We start from the raw sequence: 21,877 nt of genomic DNA, 5'->3' as shown, positions 1-21,877 counted from the left end.
TTCAGTAGAATTGGGATGAGAATCCAAATTTATATCACAAATTAAAAACTTCAAAGAATGAACACAACTCCATACTTATACGACCCACGAGGATCTTTAAATTAAACTCGCTGCAAGATCATTTTGAATTTCACTGTGGATTTCTTTCCAGAGATAAAAGATTTAGGTTGAGTATTTTATAAAATATATTGGGTTTGACCAGAGAAAGATCTTAAACGTATTTAAATAACATACTCTCAGATGTAATATTAATCTTTTAAATTTTTATTCATTGATGCTTTGTAAATTTAAAGAAGCCAAATGTAAACATGGTATATTTGTATTCTGTATAAAAACGTGTATATCTTTTACATTAAAATAATAAAATGTGACTTACATAGACAATTTACATAAAGTTATATTTGGCTCGTGTTGAAAAACAGAGATCACGTGACGACGTGTCACATGACCGCTGCGTCCTCAGGCGTGTGTGCGGCAGAGACACAGCAGCTGAGCTCAGCGGCAGCGGAGGACACGATGAACACGATGTGAGTGATGGTTTCAAACACTGTTTATTTGTCCTGGTCGTTTCCTCCGGACACACTCGGGGAATAAAAGGAAGCCAGGAAGCGTTTCCCTCTGTTAACGTAGCTTCCGTTGTGTTGTCTCAGTTTGTGATGACCTAGATCAGAACTAGCTGCTGATGCTAACATGGCAGGTTACAGTGTTCACACAACCTAAAGCTGCTGTGGCTGAGACCAACTGTCTGTTGTTGTGCAGTAAGAAAACCACACTCGTGTTTTGACGTGTGTTTCCGGTTTGTGAAGCTTTTTCTTCCACTAACATGTTGTTTTTCCTTCCAGCAGTTTGACTCTGTCCATCCCCTGGTTATTCATCTCCCTGGTCCGGTGTGGATATCTGGAATATGACCAAGATGTCCTGTGAGCAAACTAACTTTCTTATGTCTGTGTCATGTAGTGATTCATATCCATTCACTTTCTTTGTTTTTAGATACTCTGTCTTCACAGCACAAAAGTACAATGTGGGTCAATATGAAGGAGAAAGCGTTTTTTTAATACCGTTAACTGAATGATAGAATAAAAACCCTGTCAATAGCATTAACTGAATGACAGAATAAATGAAATGGTAAATGGTCTTTTCTAATCTTGATGACAACTACAGCCGTTTTGCCATACACACATTTATACTGTGCATCTATGTGCAGAGCTTTCTCTATCACACACACTCTCTTGTCTAAGGGAAAGGGGATTGAACTGACAACGTTCTGGTTAGCAGACAGACCCACTGTACCCCCTGAGCCACAGCCACCTAAATGTCAGACCAAAAACAATTGTAAATAGTATTTACTGAAGGACAAGATAAAACCATTATGAAACTGTTGGATAAATAAACTTTAAGCACTTACTGTAGGACTGGCACATGTGTTGGCGAATAGCAAATGTGTGAACTAAAGCTGTATGATCCATTTAATTGAAAAATCTGCATGAAGCCTCATTTCATTGTAGAATCTCAACAAAGTGATTGTCTGCTGAAAGTTCAACAGGTTGCCCAGCTGCTGTATCTAATCAGAAGACAGACAATTGTTGTGACACTGTTGAGAAACATGGGCGCTGCTCTGAGTGAAAGATCATGGAATGTTTTTCCTCTTTCTTCAGGATACCAGAGGACTGGAGTCATGCCGGTCGGGTTGATCCTGCCAAGCAGCTGGAGCTGACCTTTGCCCTGAAGCAGCAGAACGTTCATCTGCTGGAGGAAAAACTCCGACTGGTGTCAGACCCTGACTCGGCTCAGTATGGTAGGGTGACCTGAAGTTACTAAAAGATCAAATCTGCATGAATTTTCAAATCTACTTATTTCTACGTCTGTTTTGTTTAAAATATTCTGCAAATCACATGAATGTGATCTTAACTGCTATTAACTAAAAAGACAACTTTGAGCTTTGCCTTCTTTTCTGACAGTTTCTTCTCTGAACTCCACAGGTAAATACCTCACCCTGGAGGAAGTCGCGTCCCTCGTGCGTCCGTCTGAAGTGACCCACAAGGTGGTGCGTCACTGGCTGCAGAGTCATGGGATTACAAACTGCCTGACTGTTAGAACTCAGGATTTTTTGCAGTGCACGATGACTGCAGAGTAAGCATCTTTTCTTCTGCTTACCTAACAATGTGTTTCACTTGCTCTTGACACAGTTACAAGACAAAAAGGCTTTTCTGCTTCTGCACTCTCTGTGTGTGAATCATGCAGAGGCCGTGCTCTTCTCCTGAGGTTCTTCCTCTTTCTGTGGTTTCATGGTTGAAATCAAAATAAGTTTGTGCTTCAGACTTTTGCAATTCTGACCCTAAACCAAAGCAATGTTTCGACACCAGGATGTCTGCACAATTAGGTCTGGACATTTTCTGGAGCATTCTCACATATGAAGAACACAGCAGGAGAATATTTGGGTCAGGTGTTTTCACAGCGACAGGAAAATCTCCAGCGTTTTCCTGGAGATTTTCAGACAAGGGGTGGCGACTGGGTAGAGCATGCAGGAGGCAGCACATGACTTATACATTCTGCTGCAGAGATGACATGTTTTTCTTTTACAGCACATTTAAACAGGTGATTGGCCTAATTCACCAAAAGCTCTTAAATCTTGTTGTCTTCCAAGTTGACATCTTTGTCGGCATCTTCTGTCTGATGTATTCTCACATGGGCTCACTTGTTGTGTATGTGTGCATGTTGTAGGAGTGAATAGTAAATAATAATAGTTTTCATGTGGTTGGTGTATTTAGAGTTGCAGAGACTTTGCTTCCAGGAAGCAGGTTCCATCGTTACGTCAGAAAAGGACAATCTCTTGTGAGGTCGTCGGCTCCGTACTCTGTTCACGATGATATTCACCAGCACCTTGACTTTGGTGAGGAGCATTTCTTCAACTGTAAAACATTTGTGTGTAATCTAGAATCTTTGTATATTTAGATGAGAAGATGCTATTATTGAGAGCAAACGTCACTGGATGGACTGACTTCTTTTCCTTTCCACAGTTGGAGGGCTTCATCGCCTCCCTCCCAAAGGACAGGACCTCAGTAAACGGCCGTCTGTGGGAGGGGTCCACCTGGGAGTTACTCCTGCCATCTTGAGAGCTTGCTATAACCTCACAGCAGCTGATGTGGGAACAGGTCAGAACAACAGCCAGGCTGTGGCTCAGGTATGTCCTGCTCATCCTCTGCTCGAGTGTTAAACATGCACGAATTGGTCCAGACATATAAAGCTCACAACAACTGTCTCACTTTGGTATTTCATGTTTGTCTCTGTTAGTTCTTGGAGCAGTATTATCACCCTGCAGACCTGACTGAGTTCATGAGCGTGTTTGGAAGAGGCTTCCAGCATCTGTCTCACGTGGATCGAGTTGTAGGCACCCAAGGAAGAGGCAAGGCCGGCATAGAGGCCAGTCTGGATGTAGAGTACATCATGAGCACGGGGGCGAACATCTCCACGTGGGTCTTCACCAACCCAGGTGTGTAGGAGAGGCTGCGTGTGCATCTTGTCCCATTTTCACACAGAAGTGAAATATCAGTATTTACTCATCCTCCCTCAGGCCGTCATGAGTCTCAGGAGCCGTTCCTCCAGTGGATGGTCCTGCTCAGCAACATGTCTGGTCTGCCCTGGGTTCACACAATCAGCTATGGTGATGATGAAGACAGCCTGTCTACTGCCTACATGATGCGCATCAACACAGAGTTCATGAAGGCTGGTGTCAGGGGGATCTCTCTGCTCTTTGCTTCAGGTCAGTGATTTGTGGCTGTAAAGAGTAAAAATCTAATTGTGTCATTTTTTCTCACTCATCTTACATCGGTTGTTGTTTCTAGTTTCCTCCGCCAAGGAGATATGTTTGCACCCCTGCATTTGTTGATTGGTTTGTTTGCTGGGTATATTTCATGTATATTTATGAGGCTGATATTCATGAGTGTGAGCAATTTGGTGCAGATCCAAATTAAAAATCCAGATCTAGTGTATTTAAATGCAGCTTCATTAGTAGACTGCAAACTGTCTGGTTTTGTTTTTAATCCATATGATCAGATCATTGACGAACCGGTTCCTGTGTTCGCTGGTACGAGACACTGTTCCAAAATATGAGGAACTTAAGCTGTAAAGGCAGCTGATGTTACAAAAGTGAAATGGCCTTGGTCCTTTTGGGAAGTGTTTCCTTTCTGTGGCTTTGTCATTATATTACTTTCTCATCCTCTCCCTCCCATGATGGCGTCGTCTTACTCTTTGCCATAACTAACAACAGAAATCAAACACAATAAGATGAATATGAATACATGTTGCACCACCTTGTTTCACGTTCAGGTGACAGTGGTGCTGGCTGTAAACATTTGGGAGACCAAAACTCCTTCAGGCCCAGTTTCCCAGCCTCAAGGTAAATCTCATCAACTAGAACTCGACCTGGTCTACTTTCTTTTTTTATTATTCATATCAGAATCTACAAATACATAAAATATGAAGTTTAAGAAAATGAAAAACTGGACAAAAATGTAGCCTTGAAAATGTTTATAAAATCTACCAAACATCTAATGCTTCCAATCCTGTTTCTTGTTCTCAGCCCGTATGTTACTACAGTTGGAGGAACCTCATTCAAGAACCCATTCAAGCTCTCATATGAGGTCACAGATTACATCAGTGGAGGAGGCTTCAGCAACGTCTTCAAGATGCCCGACTACCAGGTACTAAATCACTAGCTTTTTTAATGCTATGCTCTTACAGGCTGTGTGGTTTATGTTGTGTATTTGTGTTCCCACAGGTCAGTGCAGTGGAGGGGTATCTAAAGACTGCAGCAGCAACCCTTCCTCCTCCTTTATACTACAACATCAGCGGCAGGGCCTATCCAGACATGGCTGCCCTGTCTGATAATTACTGGGTGGTCATCAACAGAGTGCCTGTCCCATGGGTGTCTGGCACCTCGGTAAAAACACATCACACTGTTACAGAACAGAGAATTGACAGAGAGGTTCAATGTGTACAGCCGTAACTATGCTGTGTCCATAGCTTGTTCACGTCTCTCATGTGTTGATCGCTCCTCCAGGCGTCGACCCCGGTGGTCGGAGGTATGTTGTCTCTCATCAATGATCAGCGACTGCTGAAGGGCCTGCCTGTCCTGGGCTTCCTCAACCCTCGCCTCTACAAGCTCAAGGGACAGGCCCTTTTCGATGTAAGTTATTACTGTAGTAAAGTGTGTGTATATTTATATATGTAAATATATATATAAATATATATATATATATAAATATATTCTCATTATACATGAAAAACATGAACACAGTTTATGTTTTTCATTAACGTGGCTACAGAAAATGTCCCCACAGTGAGATCTGCCTTATTTTGCAGCCTCTTTGTGCAAGGAGATACATTTTCAACCAAAGCAACTGCCCACATACTTCTATTCATCCTTTATGTTGGCAGAGAGATTCTGACAACAACAAGCATGTTGACCGTGGAGGAGGTTGTGATAATGTTCTTCTTAAAAACAAAAAAAGGCAAAGGTTTTTCTCTGAGCCCTAAGTTACATCAGATGCCTGTCATTTCTTACCAACTCGCAAAAGTCTCTCCTCAAAAAGTTAAGACATTGTTGAAATTCCAGTCGACTCACTGGAATTGCACACAAACACAAACACATTCGGTATTCGATATTTCTAAGCTTTCAGAAGACTTGCACAAGTCGGACTAAATGAACACAGCGTACGAACAAAAGGCTCCGCTCATTTCCGTATATGTTTCTGAAGTTAAGCATGTCTTGATTTATCTTATTCAGTGAGGCATTTTGTTTAAAAGATGAAAACCTTTCTTGCAGCACATTTTGTGCTCATGTTTTGGTCACTACATGTTTTGCTGTCTTATCGCCAGGTGACTGAAGGCTGTCACCTGAGCTGTCTGGATGAGCAAGTTCAGGGGCAAGGTTTCTGTGCTGCTCCGTCGTGGGACCCTGTTACAGGCTGGGGGACGCCAAACTACCCTGAACTGCTGGCTGCCCTGCTGGCTGAGTGAGCAGTTCATGAGAGCAGGTACTGAACTCACATCCAGACTCTTGACCAGGTGCCTGATGCCAAAGATTGCAGGGTGTAACGGAGGGAAAGTACGCCCATCGCTTTGGACTTTTTTGTCATTTTTCCCCCTTAAGGTTAATTTTTTTTTTTAATAATCACTTTTATCAAATTAAGGATTCACAACTCCTGCATCAATGTATTCATTTTCCTTAAAAGGCTTAAAGCTGTTGCCTTGGACATTTTTAGGTCAGGGATGGTGTTTAGTTTTTTTAATGCTTCACTGCAGTTTCTGCGGTTGAGTGTATTTTAACTGACCCAGATTTCTCAGTGAAACAAACCTGCAGGCAGATGCTTGTTCACAACAATCTTAGGCTTTAAATTCATGCTACTAGATTCACAGCAATAGGTTTTCTGCTGGGCACCATACATAAAGCCTAAATAAATGATGATTAAACTGAAATACACACATCAGTTTCCTGTAAATTAAGTTTTTTTTTTTTTAGATTAAGTGTTTGTTCTATGTCAATCAAATCTATATATAACGGGTGCAAAGATTTTTCATATAAATAGACACAGATTTGGTTTTTAGTTCATGTAACTTCTGTTTTGCCATGTTACTCTGCAGGGATAAGCCAGTTTCAAATTTCATTTCACAAAATTATTAGCTCTGCATGTAATTCTAAAACAGTAAATTTTGTATTTGCACTGTTAAGGGAACATACTTCATGTTAGGACTTACAGGACCTTTTTAAAACTTGATTTTACTTTCACTTGTATACAACACGTGGGTTCTAATGATTCAGCAGTTCTGACCACCAGCATTGTTGCACTCATTTAAAAAAAATCTTTTAATCCTGAAATCAGATGTATTTAATGTGGGAGACTGACTGCACTCTTATTTGAGAATAAAGGAATTTATTAAAGTGGATTTATCTCTTGTAAATGTCAGTTGAGCCTGAGTTAAGTGAAAACTGATCTGGATGCTGGAGTTTTTCTACCAGAGGCCTGAAGAATGTTAAACAGAAATTAAATTATTAAATTTAAAAGAAAACATTTCAATGCAAGTTCTGATGTTCCCTCCAATTTCTAGAAATAATTAAAGTGACAATGTGTTAAAATTCATCCAGACAGATGCAAGATGTCACTTTGAAGCTGCTAAACTTGTTTTAAAAAATGTCAACTGTATATTTGCAGTACACTGAAGAAATAAAGATTTGAGAATATGTTTCTGCTTCCTTGATTTGTTTTCCATTAACAAAAAGAGGAAATGCAAAGTAAAGTGGTGGGGAAACACATTCTGTCAACATTTAACTGTAAATCAGATCAGACTTTATTGGCTGTTTGTTTAAAATGTTAAATTCGTATTGTATAAATAGTTTGTAGCCTTTTTGAAAAGGAAAAACATACCTTATTCCAATATCCTTACCACAGTTCCTTCAAACACTCCAGGCTGTCTCTAGACTGCAGTTATTAAAATAGTAAATATTATGAACAATTTATGAATATGTCTGAGATTCAATTGTGACCTATATACAGTCTATGGTTGTGACAGGACAAATAAGGCTTTTTGTATTTGTAGTGCAAGGGGAAAAAACATTTTTAATCAGTGATGACTATTGAAAATTACATGGCTATTATCTACATGATTCTGATATTGCGTACAAAACGAAAATATGCAAAGACCACCCAGTCCACCCTTGAAACACACTCACATAAAGGGAAAAGGGGCAGGTAAAACAAACCGGGACAATCTTACTACACACGTTACCACGGAGCTTATGTCAAACAGTGTACAATATGCACACTCAGGGAGAAGTACAAAATTGAAAAGGTGTCGTTGCTAAGGATCGATGCAAATTTGATTTGTATTGCAAAAACCTTTTTATCTTGTTGTGTTAAGGTATAAATAAGTTTTTAGGTGCAGATCCATGAATTAACATCTTCACAAGAAGAAAACCATAAATTCTTCCATCCAGGTAGCGCCATGGTTGAGCAGGAGGCCTGAGGGAGTTGGGATTCTCACAATTTCCTTGTTCAAACCCTCCACGTGTATATCAAAAAGTTTGAGAAAAGGTCATTTCTCGGTTCAAACCTTTATCTAGGGACGATACAAAGGGGACTTCTTATGTCATAAAGCAGGCCACGGGACATTAGTCAGTCTGTCAAGGAGCAGAGTTGCAGGTCAGATCCTCTGGTGTGTGCTCACGCTGTCGTCGTCAGCCTAGTTCACTGGTTGTTTTTGGCTTTGGCATGTGTGAGGATGTGAGACTTCAGGTTGGTTGACTGGGCAAATTTTTTGTTGCAGCCGTCAAAAGGGCACACGTACGGCCGATCTCCAGTGTGAATACGCACATGTGTGCGCAAGTTAAAGTCCAGAGAGAAGCGTTTGCCACAGCCCTCAAATGTGCACTAGAGACGAGAGGGAGAGACAAAGTTAACGCTGTTGTGTCTCAGCTTTGATCACAGAGAAACTGGTATCACTTTTCAATTGTATGCTGTATTTGAGATGGTTATAACAAGATTTTTTATAACAGCACAAGCAGCTTAACTTGCATACAAAAATTGAAAGAACTGACCTGGAAAGGTTTCTCTCCCGTGTGAACAAGTTGATGCCTCTTCAGTTTTGAACTTTCCACAAAGGCTTTGCCACATTCGGCACAGACGTGTACGCGAGGCCCGTGGGTATGCAAGTGCTTCCTCATCGCTGAGTTGTCCCTGAACATCTTGGTACATCCCTGAGAGGGGGATAAAACAGATAGAATGTATCCCTCCGGACGTGTTCACCTGACAGGTGCTCATGTCAGTGTAGAAGGCTGATATGCTCCTTATACCAATGAATAAATACTGCATGTTCTCAATATAGTAATCAATAATAAATACATACAACGGTGTGCGATGCTGTTTGTCTATTTAAAATTCAGTTTTTCAACACCATATATAACAAACACAACAGTGCACTCACTTTGTGTGGACAAGCTATCGTCCTGGGTGCATCGTCTTCTTTTACTTTTCTTGGCTTCATTCTGCAAAAGACGTAAACATGACAATGTTATGGATGATGATTGAGACAATTGTCAACATTCCTGAAAAACTGATTTGATTAACATTAATTTAAATCACTTTGTAAAACCTCAGTTTTCAACTCCTTCTCTCAATATGTCCTATTTTCTGTTAATAAAACTTTTGTATGAATACACTTGCTATTATTATTATTATCATTGGTATCATCATTACAGTCCAGTGAATTTGCCTTGAGGGAACATAATCGTCAGTTTTACCACGTACCGTGCAAACTCTGCCAGCTGTTTGGGGTCTGACAGGTCGATGCCTGGGATGCCTCCTGGAGGAAGCTTCTTCCCGGTCATGTACTCTGAATAATCTGGAGGTGAGTTCTCTCCTGCGATTTGTTCTTCATGGTCTATGTCCTTCTTGTCGTCTGAATGAGACGGACAGAACAAAAGGAACTTATTAAATACATTTAGAGCTAAATGTCTTATAACGTCTGATCAACCCATTTGATCACCCTTTACTGTTACCATTTTACTACTGATAAAAGTTTTGACTTTTGTTTCATTAAAATGATTCTATCTAAAAAGATTCTCAAAAATAATCAGGCAAAACTAATCAAACACTGAACAGTATTCCTACAAAAAGAGTAAACCTCAAGCATAAGTAGTTTATAAAAATATGTATTAAAGTACACATTGTAAACATAGCCACCAAATGGGTTGTTTCTTAAAAACTTTCTGTTTACTCCACACCTAATTACAGAAAATACACATGGAGATGTAAACCGAATCCTGTCTTGTTCGATTTATAATTCATAGACATCGTTCTCAATCACTAAACCACTTGGCGTACTCACAACTCTTATACAGGTAATCATAATTAAAAATGTATATATATGTATAAATACAATTAAAAAGAAATAAAGGTGCTTATCTGTCTGGTTTCAAATGAAGTCTTGCAGTTTAATTTTTTCCCCACAATAATTTTTTTATTTTTTACCCTGTGTCTCCATTGCATTATGTTGGGGGGCTGTGGCTTAGACCAGGAGATTGGAATCACTGTCTTTGGTATTAAGATTGTGGTTCTTTTAGCAAATATAGTGGGAAAATGATAAATGTATCATTCACTTTTTTGAAACATTAAGGGGATTAAGTGTTTTATATCTTATCACATACTTTTTTTTTATGTCTGCCCCCAAATTACACCACACATCTGTGCAGGAGACCTCTGAGGTCACTAGGAAGTGATCTGCTCTGGTCACACATGCAACACAGCTCTGGAACCAACTGCATGATGGTCTTAGCAACGCTTCATCCAATGCATCTATAAAACCAGATTTAAAAATGATTGGTGCCTTTGATTAAACTATTTTACAAAGTCATACCATCACCATTTTATATATTTGACACATTATTACCCATTATATAATTTGTGCATATACCTCGACAAAATTAAATATAATTTATATATATTAAAGAACAGCACTCGGAATGAGGGGATCTACTTAGTTTAAAATCATTATCCACTTTTCTTGTGTAAATACATATAAAAAATGCAAATTCAAATAAAATGTATTAGTTTATATTGTAATTAGATGAATATGAATTTTAAACTGCACTATGTTTTATACAGCCACAGATATAAAAAGGAAATAACCGTCTGTGTACACCTCGTCAGAATGAAATCATATATTCCGTGGCTGAAGAGCAGCACTGCGATGAGAGGAAACATTTACTTTAAACACATCACCCACTTTACCTTACTTCATTATACTCAAAAACTAAACTAGCTGTGGTGCGTTTACTGCCTCGGTGGTGTAAAGTATGAGCGGTTCCTGAAGGCACCACCTCGGGCCGCTCAGTAGAAGTGAACTGCGCCACAGCGGCCTCCTCCTCGCGGATCCAGCTGCACCCGCTCCCACACTAGCCGCCATCTTCGTCGGCCAAATAAACGCCATTTTTTCGGGCCGCCATACTTTCTCGACCGGGGAAATATGGCGGCGCCCATCGACACATAAAACATGGCTTCCCATAAAAACAAAAACATTCCAAATGGGGTTTTAAGTGGTTCGGAGCGGGGGAATCGTCCGCACTTTGGCGGAGCACAAGGCCCCGGCCGGGCCCCGTCGCACGGCGAACACACTGCGAACAAAGCGAAGCAGGAATTCACTCCGGACTCTGAACTTACCCGATGCCCACATAGTGACGGAAAACTCCCCCTCAAGAGTCTTGATCTGGACCTGCTTCTGCTCCCACTTTCGGCCCATCTCTCCCCCGCTCAGGTAGCTCTTTTTGCCCGCTTTCTTGCCGCTGCCAGCCCTCTTCATCCGGCCCGAGCTCTTCCCGGCCACAGTGACCAGCGTCTGCTCGATGTAGTCCTCCTCCACGGCGGGCACTGGGATGAGGATCTGATCCTCGAACCCGTCCTCCGTGTGCAGCTCGGAGTCATCCTCTCCCACCACCTCCTCCCTGGTCTGCACTAAAATCACCTCCTGGTGCGGGTGGATCGAGTCCGGATCGTCCAGCGGCTGTAACGCAATCATCGGCTGGTGTTCGCCGTCATCTCCAACTATTGTTGTCTCGATTGTCTCTACTTCGATTTCGTGTAATTCCACTATTTCCGCAGGCATCTCCGACCCGTCCGTCTCTATGTACAGGGTGTCCCCCGACGCCATGTTTATTATGGTGTTTCCTCCTGTTTAAGTGCTGTTTTGTTTCCAGTGTTTCTCCTCGCAGCCTTCCTCCTCCCTCTCCGTCAACAACTCCACTCCTCTCAACTCTCGTCGCCACAATGCTCCACATATCAAGTCTCGCGTGATTTGGGACCAGGGGACTGTTGAACTGAGCAGGAAGTCAAGATTCAAGGGTTTGTTGTCATATGCACAACAATTACATTTAGAAGTTGCTGGCAATGAAATGCTTGAGTCCCAGGCTCAGAAATTATACAAGAAAAAAAAAAAAAAGAATATAAAATATAAAAAATGAAATAGAATATATGAATTAAAAAAGTACTGCAACTATTGTAAAGTGCAGAGAGACAAATTATGGCAGATGGGAGGAGTTTAAAAGTCTTATGGCCTGGGGGATGAAACTGTCTCTGAGCCTGGTGGTGCGGGCCCGGATGCTGGGTTACTGTTGGCCAGATGGCAGCAGGCAGAACAGTTTGTGGTTTGGGTGATCGGGGTCTTTAATGATCTGGTTGCTCTTCTTCCTACACCGCTGGGTGTAGAGGTCCTCCATGGATGGCAGCTCCGTCCTGGTAATATGTTAAGCAGATTCAAAGAGAAATACATGCTTATTTATTTATGAGGTAAAATCCACATTTTCACATGGTCATATTAATCATAATATATATTAATGCTTCAAAATAACATGTCTGAAAACTTAAAAGTGATGTAAATAAAGACAAACAATTGCAATACTTTATTTTTAATACATAATTGTAAATTAAAGTGTTTTGATATTAAAAGTTGTATTTCTAAGTCGATGAATTAATTGTGTGGTCTATATAATGTCAGAAAATCGATAAAGTGCAATACTAATTTCTCAGTCAAATGCAACATGTTCATATCACTGCTTTACACTGAACAAAGATATAAAAAACAGATCATATTCAGTTGATATTATTCAAAGGAGAAACAAAGGAACAAGCCTCTTGGCTTCTTTTTCTTGAGAATAAAATCGATTGTTGATCAAAATGAATCAATACTACGGCTTGGTGATACATAATATATAACATTATAAATCTGACGTAGATCAATTATGTGTTATACCTCCTCACTGTGCTTGCACAAAACATAAGCAATATATTAATACATATCGAGTCTTAGTTATATTGCTATTGATAAACGTTATATTTCGATAATTATTCATTCTGTTTCGTTGCCAAACTCTAATCAAACTTGACAGTTTAGAATTTTTTATCCTGAAGAGACACAACACTTTTGTGAGAGTAAGCCATCGTAGCAGGTACTTCACTGTATCCGTAGTTGTCAGGGGGGAAGGTTCAACACAAGTGGTGTCACTTAAAGTAATTCCACTAATATTTAACATATCTTACATAGTTAAAATACATAAAACAGTAAACACGTGCTGGATACTGGTAAAACAAACAAACACATAACTTGCTGATCTTGTCAATAAACACAGTGTATAGAGAGAGTATTTTCTTTTCTTCATCACACACACACACACACACACACACACACACACACACACACACACACACACACACACACACACATTGTCACACTCACCTGTACCTCCCTCTTCTTACAGGGAGGGGCGGGGCTTATTCTAACACCTTGACACACCTTTATCCTTGCAGCCAGTGTGAGTGGGTGTGGCCCGGATACTGTGAAGGTTTGATGACACAACGCCTCACAGCCTCACACACACTCTCACACACACACACTCACAGAGGAGAAGCCATGGGGAAGACAGGTGGAAGAGGAGACTTTGAATGGGTCTACAACGATCAGCCGCACACGTCCAGGAGAAAAGAGATACTGGGTAAGAACATGAAGCACAATCCAACATCACTGAGAGAAGAGAGAGACATGCTGAGTTTCTGCTTAGCTTGAGTAGTAAGTTGGACTGTATGTGTGTGTGTGTGTGTGTGTGTGCGCGCGTGTGTGCGGGGTGTGTGTGTGTCTCACTATAAGATCGCAGCCGGTTAAACCTGTTTACTAGCCGTTGGTAAACTCTGTCCACAATGGATGCAGTGGAAGAGCAGAAACAGACAGTGGAATAAATCACACACACACACACACACACACACACCAATGTGGGTTACATATTACCGAGTACAATTAAACTAATCTATTAGTGCAAGTAGAAATATTCTCATAGGACAGTATATTTTTAAGTATGAAAAATTGGATGTAAATCAATTTACATTTCAAAGAATGTCCATTAACTTCGTTGCATTAATATTTTCATGTTTCTTTTGAAATTTAAGTCTCTTCCTACTAGAAAGAGACTGTAGATACTTTAAAAAATAATCATGCTAAAACCGTTGATTTTATGTAATCAAATTACATATTCATCCAACTTTACATGTCATGTGTTACTTTACATAAGCAATGTAAAGGGTCACATTCAATGGAGAGTTTTCATTCATGTTGAGTTAGTGCGAATCAAATGATTTGATGAAATAAAATTAAATGTGTACGTAAATATATATATATATATGTATATATATTGAACACGTGTTATGTGTAAGCTCAAGTTTATTTAATCAAAGTTGTGTATATATATATATATATATATATATATACACATTTAACTCAAGTTTTTATGTATAAGTTTAAGTTTATTTAATCAAACTTATACAAATATATTCATTAAACACCAGTTTAATGTCAAAGTTAAACTTGTATGTAAACATATATGTTAAACAAAAGTTCTATGTATGAGTTTAATTTTATTTAGTCGAATCATTCTGGAGTTATTTGGTTTATTGACACCAACAGAACATGATAGAAACTCTTCATTAAATCTGACCCTTTACATTGAACTTGTGCAATAAAGTTACATGGAAATGTAAGACGTAATAAAGTCAACGTTTTAGGGATAATTATTATTTCAGGTGTAGTGTCTCTGTCTCTGTTGCTTGAAATGTTTCACACAAGGCCTGAACCTGTTGACTTTTGTGTAAACCAGCCCCCTGCCCCTCTGCTCTGGTCTTCTCTTTTCACTCTGTGACTTTCTGTTGATAGCAGGTGCAGCTGACAATGCCTCTGGTCTCGCTAGGTAACGAGACACATTCTCTGCTCATGACAAACACAGAGACACAATGGCATGCATCAAGTGAGGACAGAGGCTTTGTTAAGAGTCAGGGGATCTGGGTAGATCCCTGAGACAAATAATCCTTCTTCTTTATGGAAAAGAGGATATTTATATTATCATCCTTCATATTTTCTTACTTCATTTCAAGGATATGAAATCCCTATGGAAAAACAGGCACTTTTTACTATTTGATCCATCATGTCATTCAGTATAAAAACTTTCTTAAGCTGTTGATGTATATTTGATCCCGGCTTTGTCCATCAGTCGCATGATTGCTCTGGTGTGAAAGAAGGGTCCAGAGGGTGAATAGATGTTTGACACCACCAGGCCTTGAATTATTAAAGCATTTGTTTGTTTTAATCACCCTCTGCCTCGCCCTCAGAGGCGAGAATGTCAAAGGTCACACGCTTTCACATCATCCTGTGGCGTGTTTTGATTGACAGGCGGTTTCATGAATTTAATGGCTCGTTATCTGATGAGTGCGGTGTCGGCTCGACATATTCTGTACTCAGGAGAAGAACGTTGAAAATGATTTGGTTCCTGTTACCTTGCATTAGGATCGTCCGTGCTAAGCTTTTCTGGAAAACTTTAGCTTTGTGTTTTAATGGACGCTTTGTAGGACGCAGCTGATTCTCAGATTGGTTCCTGGTTGAAACCTGAGGCTGAAACCTGAGTATGGTACAGTATGTGAATAAAATGACTTGTTTTCTCTGTGACATGGACATTGTCATCCAGTGATGGCTCTGCAGCTTTAAGCAGTTTCAACAATTTCTTTTATGGTGTCTGGTTATTGATTTAACTTTGTGTGCTTTGCGTAAGCTGTGAAACCATCGGAGTAAATGATAAAATGACATGAGGACCTGATGCATGAGATGAAATGTTCCTGCAGAATAAAAAACTGACCTTCTCACAGCAAATATTGTTTTAAAAGTTTAACTGAATAAAGAGGGTGTGGACGGTAAAGGGGAGAGCCACATGTTGCAGAGAAGTCATAACGTCTGGTGATGCTGTCCTTTAGTTGCTAGGTGACTCCAATTTGCATCAGGTCATTTACAAATGAGCTGAAAGCAAAGAGGCATACATTCAAAACACATCCTGTATGAGCAGATTGTGTTGTAAAGATCTTTCGAGTTCGTATCTCTCAGAGTTTCATGTCCCTCAGCAAAACAACACCTCTGCCAATTAAAAGTGACTTTTGTCAGCAGGCTACTCCCAGGAGAAGCACTCGCACCTCACAGCATGCTTGATTGTGTTATTTGAGATTCAAAGTGTCGAGTCACAGCGCAACAAAATGATACATACACCTACAAACACAATAAACATACATACATACCACTTTCTCTGCTGTATGATAGATACTTTGCTTCTTTTAATTTCTATGTAGCCTTTACATAACTTCCACTTTTTCATTTGGTTACCTCTACTGCCTTCTTTTTAACCCTCTACCTTTTTTCGGAACCTTTAATTGCTCTGACTACTTCCCTTTTTTTCTGCTATCTTTGACTCTCCAACCATGCCCAATTTCATCCCTCTTCTTCCTGCCTCTCTCTCCTAAGCCAAATATCCAGAGATCAAGTCCCTGATGGGTCCGGACCCCCAGCTGAAGTGGGTGGTATCAGGCATGGTCCTAACCCAGCTCCTGGCCTGCTACCTGGTCCACACCCTCTCCTGGAAGTGGATCTTCTTCTGGGCTTACGCCTTTGGAGGCTGCATCAACCACTCTCTGACTCTAGCCATCCACGACATCTCTCACAACGTGGCCTTTGGCAACAAGCTGGCCAAGTGGAACCGCTGGTTCGCCATGTGGGCCAACCTGCCCATCGGCCTGCCCTACTCCGCCTCCTTCAAGAAGTATCACATCGACCACCATCGCTATCTGGGAGTCGACCAGCTGGATGTAGACATCCCCACAGACTTAGAGGGATGGTTCTTCTGCACCCCAGCCAGGAAGGTCCTGTGGCTCTTCCTCCAGCCGCTTTTTTACGCCCTGCGCCCGTTGCTGGTCAATCCTAAACCAGTGGGTCAGCTGGAGATCCAGAACGCGGTGGTGCAGCTCGTGGCAGATTTAATCATCTATTATCTATGGGGGCTGAAGCCCATCGTTTACCTCATTGCAGGATCCATCCTGTGTATGGGACTGCATCCTATCTCTGGACATTTCATAGCTGAGCATTACATGTTCCTGAAGGGGCACGAGACCTATTCTTACTATGGACCACTGAACTTGATCACCTTCAATGTGGGCTATCACATGGAGCACCACGACTTCCCCAGCATACCTGGCAGTAAATTACCTCAGGTGAGCTGATGCTACTGTGATAAATCATGACTGTACAATTACCAAAGGTCAGGCCATTTGTTTACCCTCCCTGAGGCTATTATTAGTCCAGCGTTACAACACAACATCTCCTCCAGGCGTTTGCAGATAAGACAGGCCTCTGTCAGAGTCTAAACAAAAAAAGGTATCAGCACAAGCTGAACCCCACATGTCACATTCTCTTCTATAGACTGCAGATACGAATCAAATGAAAAACACAGGTTATGTATCTGGATGAGGGGATTCAAGGGAATCCAGTTTGGAAATTGAGTTATGTTTGTTTCTAACAGAGTTGATATTGCTTTAGTTTGTCTGTGTTTAGAAAAAAATGACTTTTATACAATCAAGGGGATATACAGTATTTTCATGATTTTGTTTTAAGTTACACAGAAAAATACACAAAAGGCTCCTGCTCAACAAAGCAGTAAAATGTCTGCCTCAGTCAGCTTTTATCTGATTTTCTTAGGGAAATAAGGTGTGACGTTGAACTAAAATGGCACAGAGTAGAGTGCACACCCCCACCAAGGCCCAAACCACCTTCTAGATTTTTATTTGGCTCTGCACCAAATTGCACACACTCACAAATATCAGTTCCCTAAATGTGCTGGATTATTTATTATCGAGATTCATAAGTTATTCGAAGAAGAAATCAAGGGAAAGGTTACCCAATGCTCTCTCTCACAATGTTTAAGACAGTGAAAAAGGCTTTGACAGGACCCACACTTCATGTTTTCACCAAATTTCTGTCCAGTATATTTCATGTAATGCTGCATCCTTATCCTACTCTAACCTCTTATTCTCACGAATTGTCTTTCATGTATTTGTTGTATGCAGGTCAAGAAAATCGCAGCAGAGTATTACAACTCCCTGCCTCAACACACTTCCTGGACCCGGGTATTATGGGACTTTGTGTTCGATGACAGCATCGGCCCCTATGCCAGAATCAAGCGGGAGTACAAGCTGAGCAAGCAGGAGTAGATCTGTGACTGATGACAAACAGGAATGTGAATTTCAATTGTTTAAAAAGAAGGACCACAATGAAATGTCATATTCTCTAGTTTAAAGGTTTTTCCACTTAGCGTGGTTGTGACTGTATGTATTCATGTGATTTGTTGGGCATTCACATCTTAAATTAGCCCTGTATGTCACGATATGGAAAATAATGTGCACATGTCACTTGCATATATAGTTAATGGAAATCAGCATGCACATCCAGTGCTCCGTTATTTATTCAGACTTTTTATTCCTGCAATAAAGAGCTGGACTGTTTTCTCGTGCCCTGACATCACTGAGAAAGGCAAAAGAAAATAGAATAATTCTGATAATTCACTGACAAAATCAAATTGTTTCCCAACTTACAACACAAATGTCTTTCTTTCTTCAAAGTAAAAGTTATACAAATACAATTAATCATTAAAAAATAACCTTTTGTGTGTTTGCAACCAAAGTATTTCTTTTTACAGTTGGTAAACAATGTTTTTTTTTCAGTGTAATATAATATATGGAATATAAACATTTCTAATTTCTGTCAAGACAATGGTCATGTTTATTCTCAAGCAGTTTTACAGAGCTGTCAATTCCTCTCCTGCCTGGCAGCGTTACATCAGGCCCCTTCAGCAATCTCTGAATGTGAGAATAAAAAGGCTCACTCAGCCTCGCGGATCTCCAAATACACTTTAACTTCCAACGCGCAGAGAACGGTGCTAAGGTGGAAAATGAGCGTTGAAACTTACCTTTCAGTGAGAAGAGCGTTTTCTTCAGTGATGCCCCATTCTACTGTGAACGGTTTGATTCTGTCGACAGGGAATGGACAAAATAACAGAAACAACCTACAATGCAAAATAAAATCCAGTTGGATGAGTTTTAAGTGTTTGTTTTTGGAGACTGTGGACTGATGAATGATCTGTTGTATTTTTTCAGGCTGTAGTTTGTTATAGTCATGAAATATAAGAAGATCTGTGCTGCTAAGGTTGTGCACTATATTTTTAGTAAGTTTATAGAATACCACATTAAATGGTGGCACAGTCTACAAAAAATCAAATCAACACGTCCGACTCATGACATTGTTCTCCTCAGTAGAAGTTCCTGCAGAGCTCTGGTATTGTATGGTGTTCGTTCTTTTTTTGGTCCATTGTATAAACAATATTATCTATGTGTTGTGATTGATAACAATGATCTGATGTTTCTATTTAATTGTCTATAAGAGATATAAAACAGTAAAATAAGGATGATGTTTGTGGTTGATTTGTCGTGTGTCTGTTTGTATTTGAACTTCAGATGTGAACTTTTCTTTTTGAACAACATATGCTCACACTGACACACTGACAGACACACACACAGAAAGCAGGATATTGCGTAGATCTCCGACACGTCTTGTTTTCAGTTTGAATGAATTTACTTCCAGCTTTTTAAATCAGAACGTATTGAGAGCGAACAGAGTGGATAAAATGCAAACAACCCATAATCAACTGAGTCCTTCCTGCAAAGACAAATGTAGCTACCATCACACAGGCCAACAGTCACTTTCTGCACAGTCTTTTCTATTTAAGATTTGCATATTGCCAACACACTCCCCCCCTTTGTTTTTTTTCACATTGCTACCATTATCAAGTTCAACATCTCATATATAGACAGGGGGAATCTTCATGGAAACAAACCACTATAATAAATGTACCACCGTTTGTATTTTTAGTGTCTTTTTTTAAATTATTTTTCTCTTCGTCAAACCAAATAAAAAAGACTAGAGATAGAGGTTTCATGCATACTTGGTCGGTTCACAAAGCATAGGATGACTAATAAGATACCCTAGCACTACACTGTTTTATATCTAGGTAAAACTAGGTGGCACATTTACAGTTATTGGCCTGTTTTGTGAACGATCCCCAAGTTTCAATGATCTCGCACATCTGAGACGAACGTGTTCCTCAGTCCCACTGGAGTTGTAGAGCAAAAGTGCGTTATTCGATTATTCGCCAGAAGAATCTTTTGCTCGTTCTTAACACTTCGAGCATGGAAGGAGGAAGTAATTTAAGAGGCTAATTGTCGTTCAAACATGAACATGTTTTCCATTATCTCTGGAGAGAAAAGGTTAGACACACAACATCAGTATGAACAGGGTCATAAAAAGCCAGTTCTTTTAAAATACGCCAGTTGAGGGCAGGTGAGTCTGCAGCACCGTTTCGCCCATATTGTGCTTGTTATCATCAAATATTTAGGGACGAACTAAAACAAAAAAAATAATAGAAAATATAAAAGGCTGACATTAATGGTGTGCAAGATTCCTTTCTCCTTCTATAATATCATTAAAATACTCATTGTCGTCCACAGCATCATCATTATCACCACAGGTTTTAAATAATAAAACAGTAAAAACTTAGAAAACAAAAATATTTTCCTCTTAAGACTGAACAGAGAACAAAGAGTTGCAACACTGGGCTGACTGAGTCTATCGTAGGTGCACAGAGAGGACACAACACCGAATCCAGCACTAACATCCGTCAATCCCTCCATTCGTCTTTCAGTTCATCTTTCAATCCTCTGTTTAGTTCATCAGTCCTGTCGTCATTCTTTATCCATCCATGTCTTCTGCCCTCCTCTCGTCAATCCTTTCTCCGTTCATTGCTATTTTTTTCCTTTCCGTTTTCGCTGTCCAGCAGACTCAAATGTTGGCACAACATCTCTGCAACTTGCATCGTGGCTTCGCAAGCTCACAGAAACGTTGAGAGAACATTCCTTGGTCCTCTTGTCTGTGCATCTGCATGTCCGTCCTCCTCTCACTCCTCCTCTCGCTCTCCTCCGACTGCGGCTCAGATGAGATTAGGACGTACTGATTCTGCCGATTTCTTGTCTGATGGCTGCAAGAAAAGAACGCCATCAGTTTAGGAAGATTTCTGCAGCAAAAAGAAAAGCTTTGCCTGGATGAGGCACATGCTTTGTTCATATAAAGGACGTCAGGTCATTTTTAATATGAGCATTCAAGTGAAAAACGTATTGCCATTGAGTTGTAAAAACTGGTGTCTGGCTGAGATAAAAGATTTAACATGCTGTGTGCTACTAGATACTGAGCCACTGGGTGCTTTACAATGCTCACCATTTATGATTTCGTCTTTCACCTTATGTAATTCGCGAACAACTTCGTCCAGGATTTCCTGCAAAACAAGACCTGCATGTGAGTTTTACAGGGTGTGTAAAAGTAATTAAAGTTTACAAAACCCATAAAACATTCATGTAATAACGCAGAGGAGAATTATACCGACCTGTTTCATTCTGTCAAACTCTGTGTCTGATTCACTTGTGCTGCCAATGGGTCTCACCCTGCAACACACACACACAGACACACACACACACACACACAAAGAGACCATTATAAGGTGGTGCATAAGACTGTGTATTTAAGGGTGGGGCACTGTTGATGACAGTTACCACAGTTTTGACTCTTCCTCTTTTATCAATACTGATAATTACCTAGTGACTGTAGTGCAAAGGATGAGATTGATTCTGAAATATATCCCTCTGGCTAACACCAGAGGGTCCCTGTCTGTTTCATTTCATCTATTTATTATACGATCTATCTTTCTCCCCTCACTCCTCCTCTTATTTGCAGACCTTGACACCAGTGAGGACTTTTCTGCAGAGTTGGATCGCTCCCATGGTTTCTTCACAGCATCTAGAGAGGAGAGAAAGAAGAAATGGAATATAATGAGACAACCTGACGTTACGGCTTCATCTGGGTTTGTCGGGTTGTT

At 40.3% G+C, this 21,877-nt stretch overlaps 4 protein-coding genes across 8 annotated transcripts in view; 2 read left to right on the top strand and 2 right to left on the bottom strand.

Annotated features, from left to right (window-relative positions):
- The first annotated feature begins 445 nt into the window (after window positions 1-445).
- On the top strand, window positions 446-7,240 carry tpp1 (tripeptidyl peptidase I). 2 transcript variants are annotated; one of them, XM_020085032.2, is made up of 13 exons: window positions 446-527; window positions 846-920; window positions 1,656-1,795; window positions 1,980-2,130; window positions 2,769-2,890; window positions 3,018-3,181; window positions 3,292-3,490; window positions 3,572-3,760; window positions 4,327-4,396; window positions 4,580-4,700; window positions 4,778-4,939; window positions 5,060-5,185; window positions 5,878-7,240. In XM_020085032.2, exons 1-13 carry the CDS (start codon window positions 517-519, stop codon window positions 6,016-6,018), a joined length of 1,671 nt encoding a protein of 556 aa, XP_019940591.2. In that variant the 5' UTR covers window positions 446-516; the 3' UTR covers window positions 6,019-7,240. The 2 variants fall into 2 exon arrangements, with proteins under 2 accessions (XP_019940591.2, XP_019940590.2); XM_020085031.2 differs by having other exon boundaries at window positions 447-527; window positions 843-920.
- An 83-nt stretch (window positions 7,241-7,323) lies between these two features.
- On the bottom strand, window positions 7,324-11,989 carry yy1a (YY1 transcription factor a). Its single transcript, XM_020085033.2, has 5 exons — window positions 11,214-11,989; window positions 9,303-9,453; window positions 8,980-9,040; window positions 8,594-8,752; window positions 7,324-8,426 (listed from the first exon to the last, which is right to left on the bottom strand). The coding sequence occupies exons 1-5, from the start codon at window positions 11,698-11,700 to the stop codon at window positions 8,244-8,246; spliced, it is 1,041 nt and encodes a 346-aa protein (XP_019940592.1). The 5' UTR covers window positions 11,701-11,989; the 3' UTR covers window positions 7,324-8,243.
- Window positions 11,990-13,370: 1,381 nt separating this feature from the next.
- degs2 (delta(4)-desaturase, sphingolipid 2) lies at window positions 13,371-19,358 on the top strand. Its single transcript, XM_069536054.1, has 3 exons — window positions 13,371-13,537; window positions 16,372-17,114; window positions 17,967-19,358. Exons 1-3 carry the CDS (start codon window positions 13,393-13,395, stop codon window positions 18,108-18,110), a joined length of 1,032 nt encoding a protein of 343 aa, XP_069392155.1. The 5' UTR covers window positions 13,371-13,392; the 3' UTR covers window positions 18,111-19,358.
- A 145-nt stretch (window positions 19,359-19,503) lies between these two features.
- evla (Enah/Vasp-like a) overlaps window positions 19,504-21,877 on the bottom strand; it is a 35,628-nt gene continuing 33,254 nt past the window's right edge. For all 4 annotated transcript variants that reach the window (XM_020085093.2, XM_020085092.2, XM_020085091.2 and 1 more), the window contains 4 exons: window positions 21,738-21,798; window positions 21,389-21,446; window positions 21,223-21,280; window positions 19,504-20,986 (listed from right to left, as the gene is read on the bottom strand). In XM_020085093.2, coding sequence (XP_019940652.2) covers window positions 20,949-20,986; window positions 21,223-21,280; window positions 21,389-21,446; window positions 21,738-21,798 — 215 coding nt within the window. In that variant the 3' untranslated portion in view covers window positions 19,504-20,948. The remainder of the gene's footprint in view (window positions 20,987-21,222; window positions 21,281-21,388; window positions 21,447-21,737; window positions 21,799-21,877) is intronic.

The sequence above is a fragment of the Paralichthys olivaceus genome, chromosome 12 (assembly GCF_024713975.1).
Source record: "Paralichthys olivaceus isolate ysfri-2021 chromosome 12, ASM2471397v2, whole genome shotgun sequence".
In the NCBI taxonomy this organism is placed as follows: domain Eukaryota; kingdom Metazoa; phylum Chordata; class Actinopteri; order Pleuronectiformes; family Paralichthyidae; genus Paralichthys; species Paralichthys olivaceus.
This window is presented reverse-complemented; position numbering and strand designations above follow the sequence as displayed.

Coding starts and splice junctions, on each gene's coding strand:
- yy1a (XM_020085033.2), bottom strand. CDS start 11,700: ATGGCGTCGGGGGACACCCTGTACATAGAGACGGACGGGTCGGAGATG. Junction 9,454..11,213: donor CGTCACTATGTGGGCATCGG/GTAAGTTCAGAG, acceptor CGTCTCATTCAG/ACGACAAGAAGGACATAGAC. Junction 9,041..9,302: donor CAGCTGGCAGAGTTTGCACG/GTACGTGGTAAA, acceptor CGTCTTTTGCAG/AATGAAGCCAAGAAAAGTAA.
- tpp1 (XM_020085031.2), top strand. Junction 3,491..3,571: donor GTGGGTCTTCACCAACCCAG/GTGTGTAGGAGA, acceptor ATCCTCCCTCAG/GCCGTCATGAGTCTCAGGAG. Junction 3,761..4,326: donor CTCTCTGCTCTTTGCTTCAG/GTCAGTGATTTG, acceptor TTTCACGTTCAG/GTGACAGTGGTGCTGGCTGT.
- degs2 (XM_069536054.1), top strand. CDS start 13,393: ATGACACAACGCCTCACAGCCTCACACACACTCTCACACACACACACT. Junction 13,538..16,371: donor CAGGAGAAAAGAGATACTGG/GTAAGAACATGA, acceptor CTCTCTCCTAAG/CCAAATATCCAGAGATCAAG. Junction 17,115..17,966: donor CTGGCAGTAAATTACCTCAG/GTGAGCTGATGC, acceptor TGTTGTATGCAG/GTCAAGAAAATCGCAGCAGA.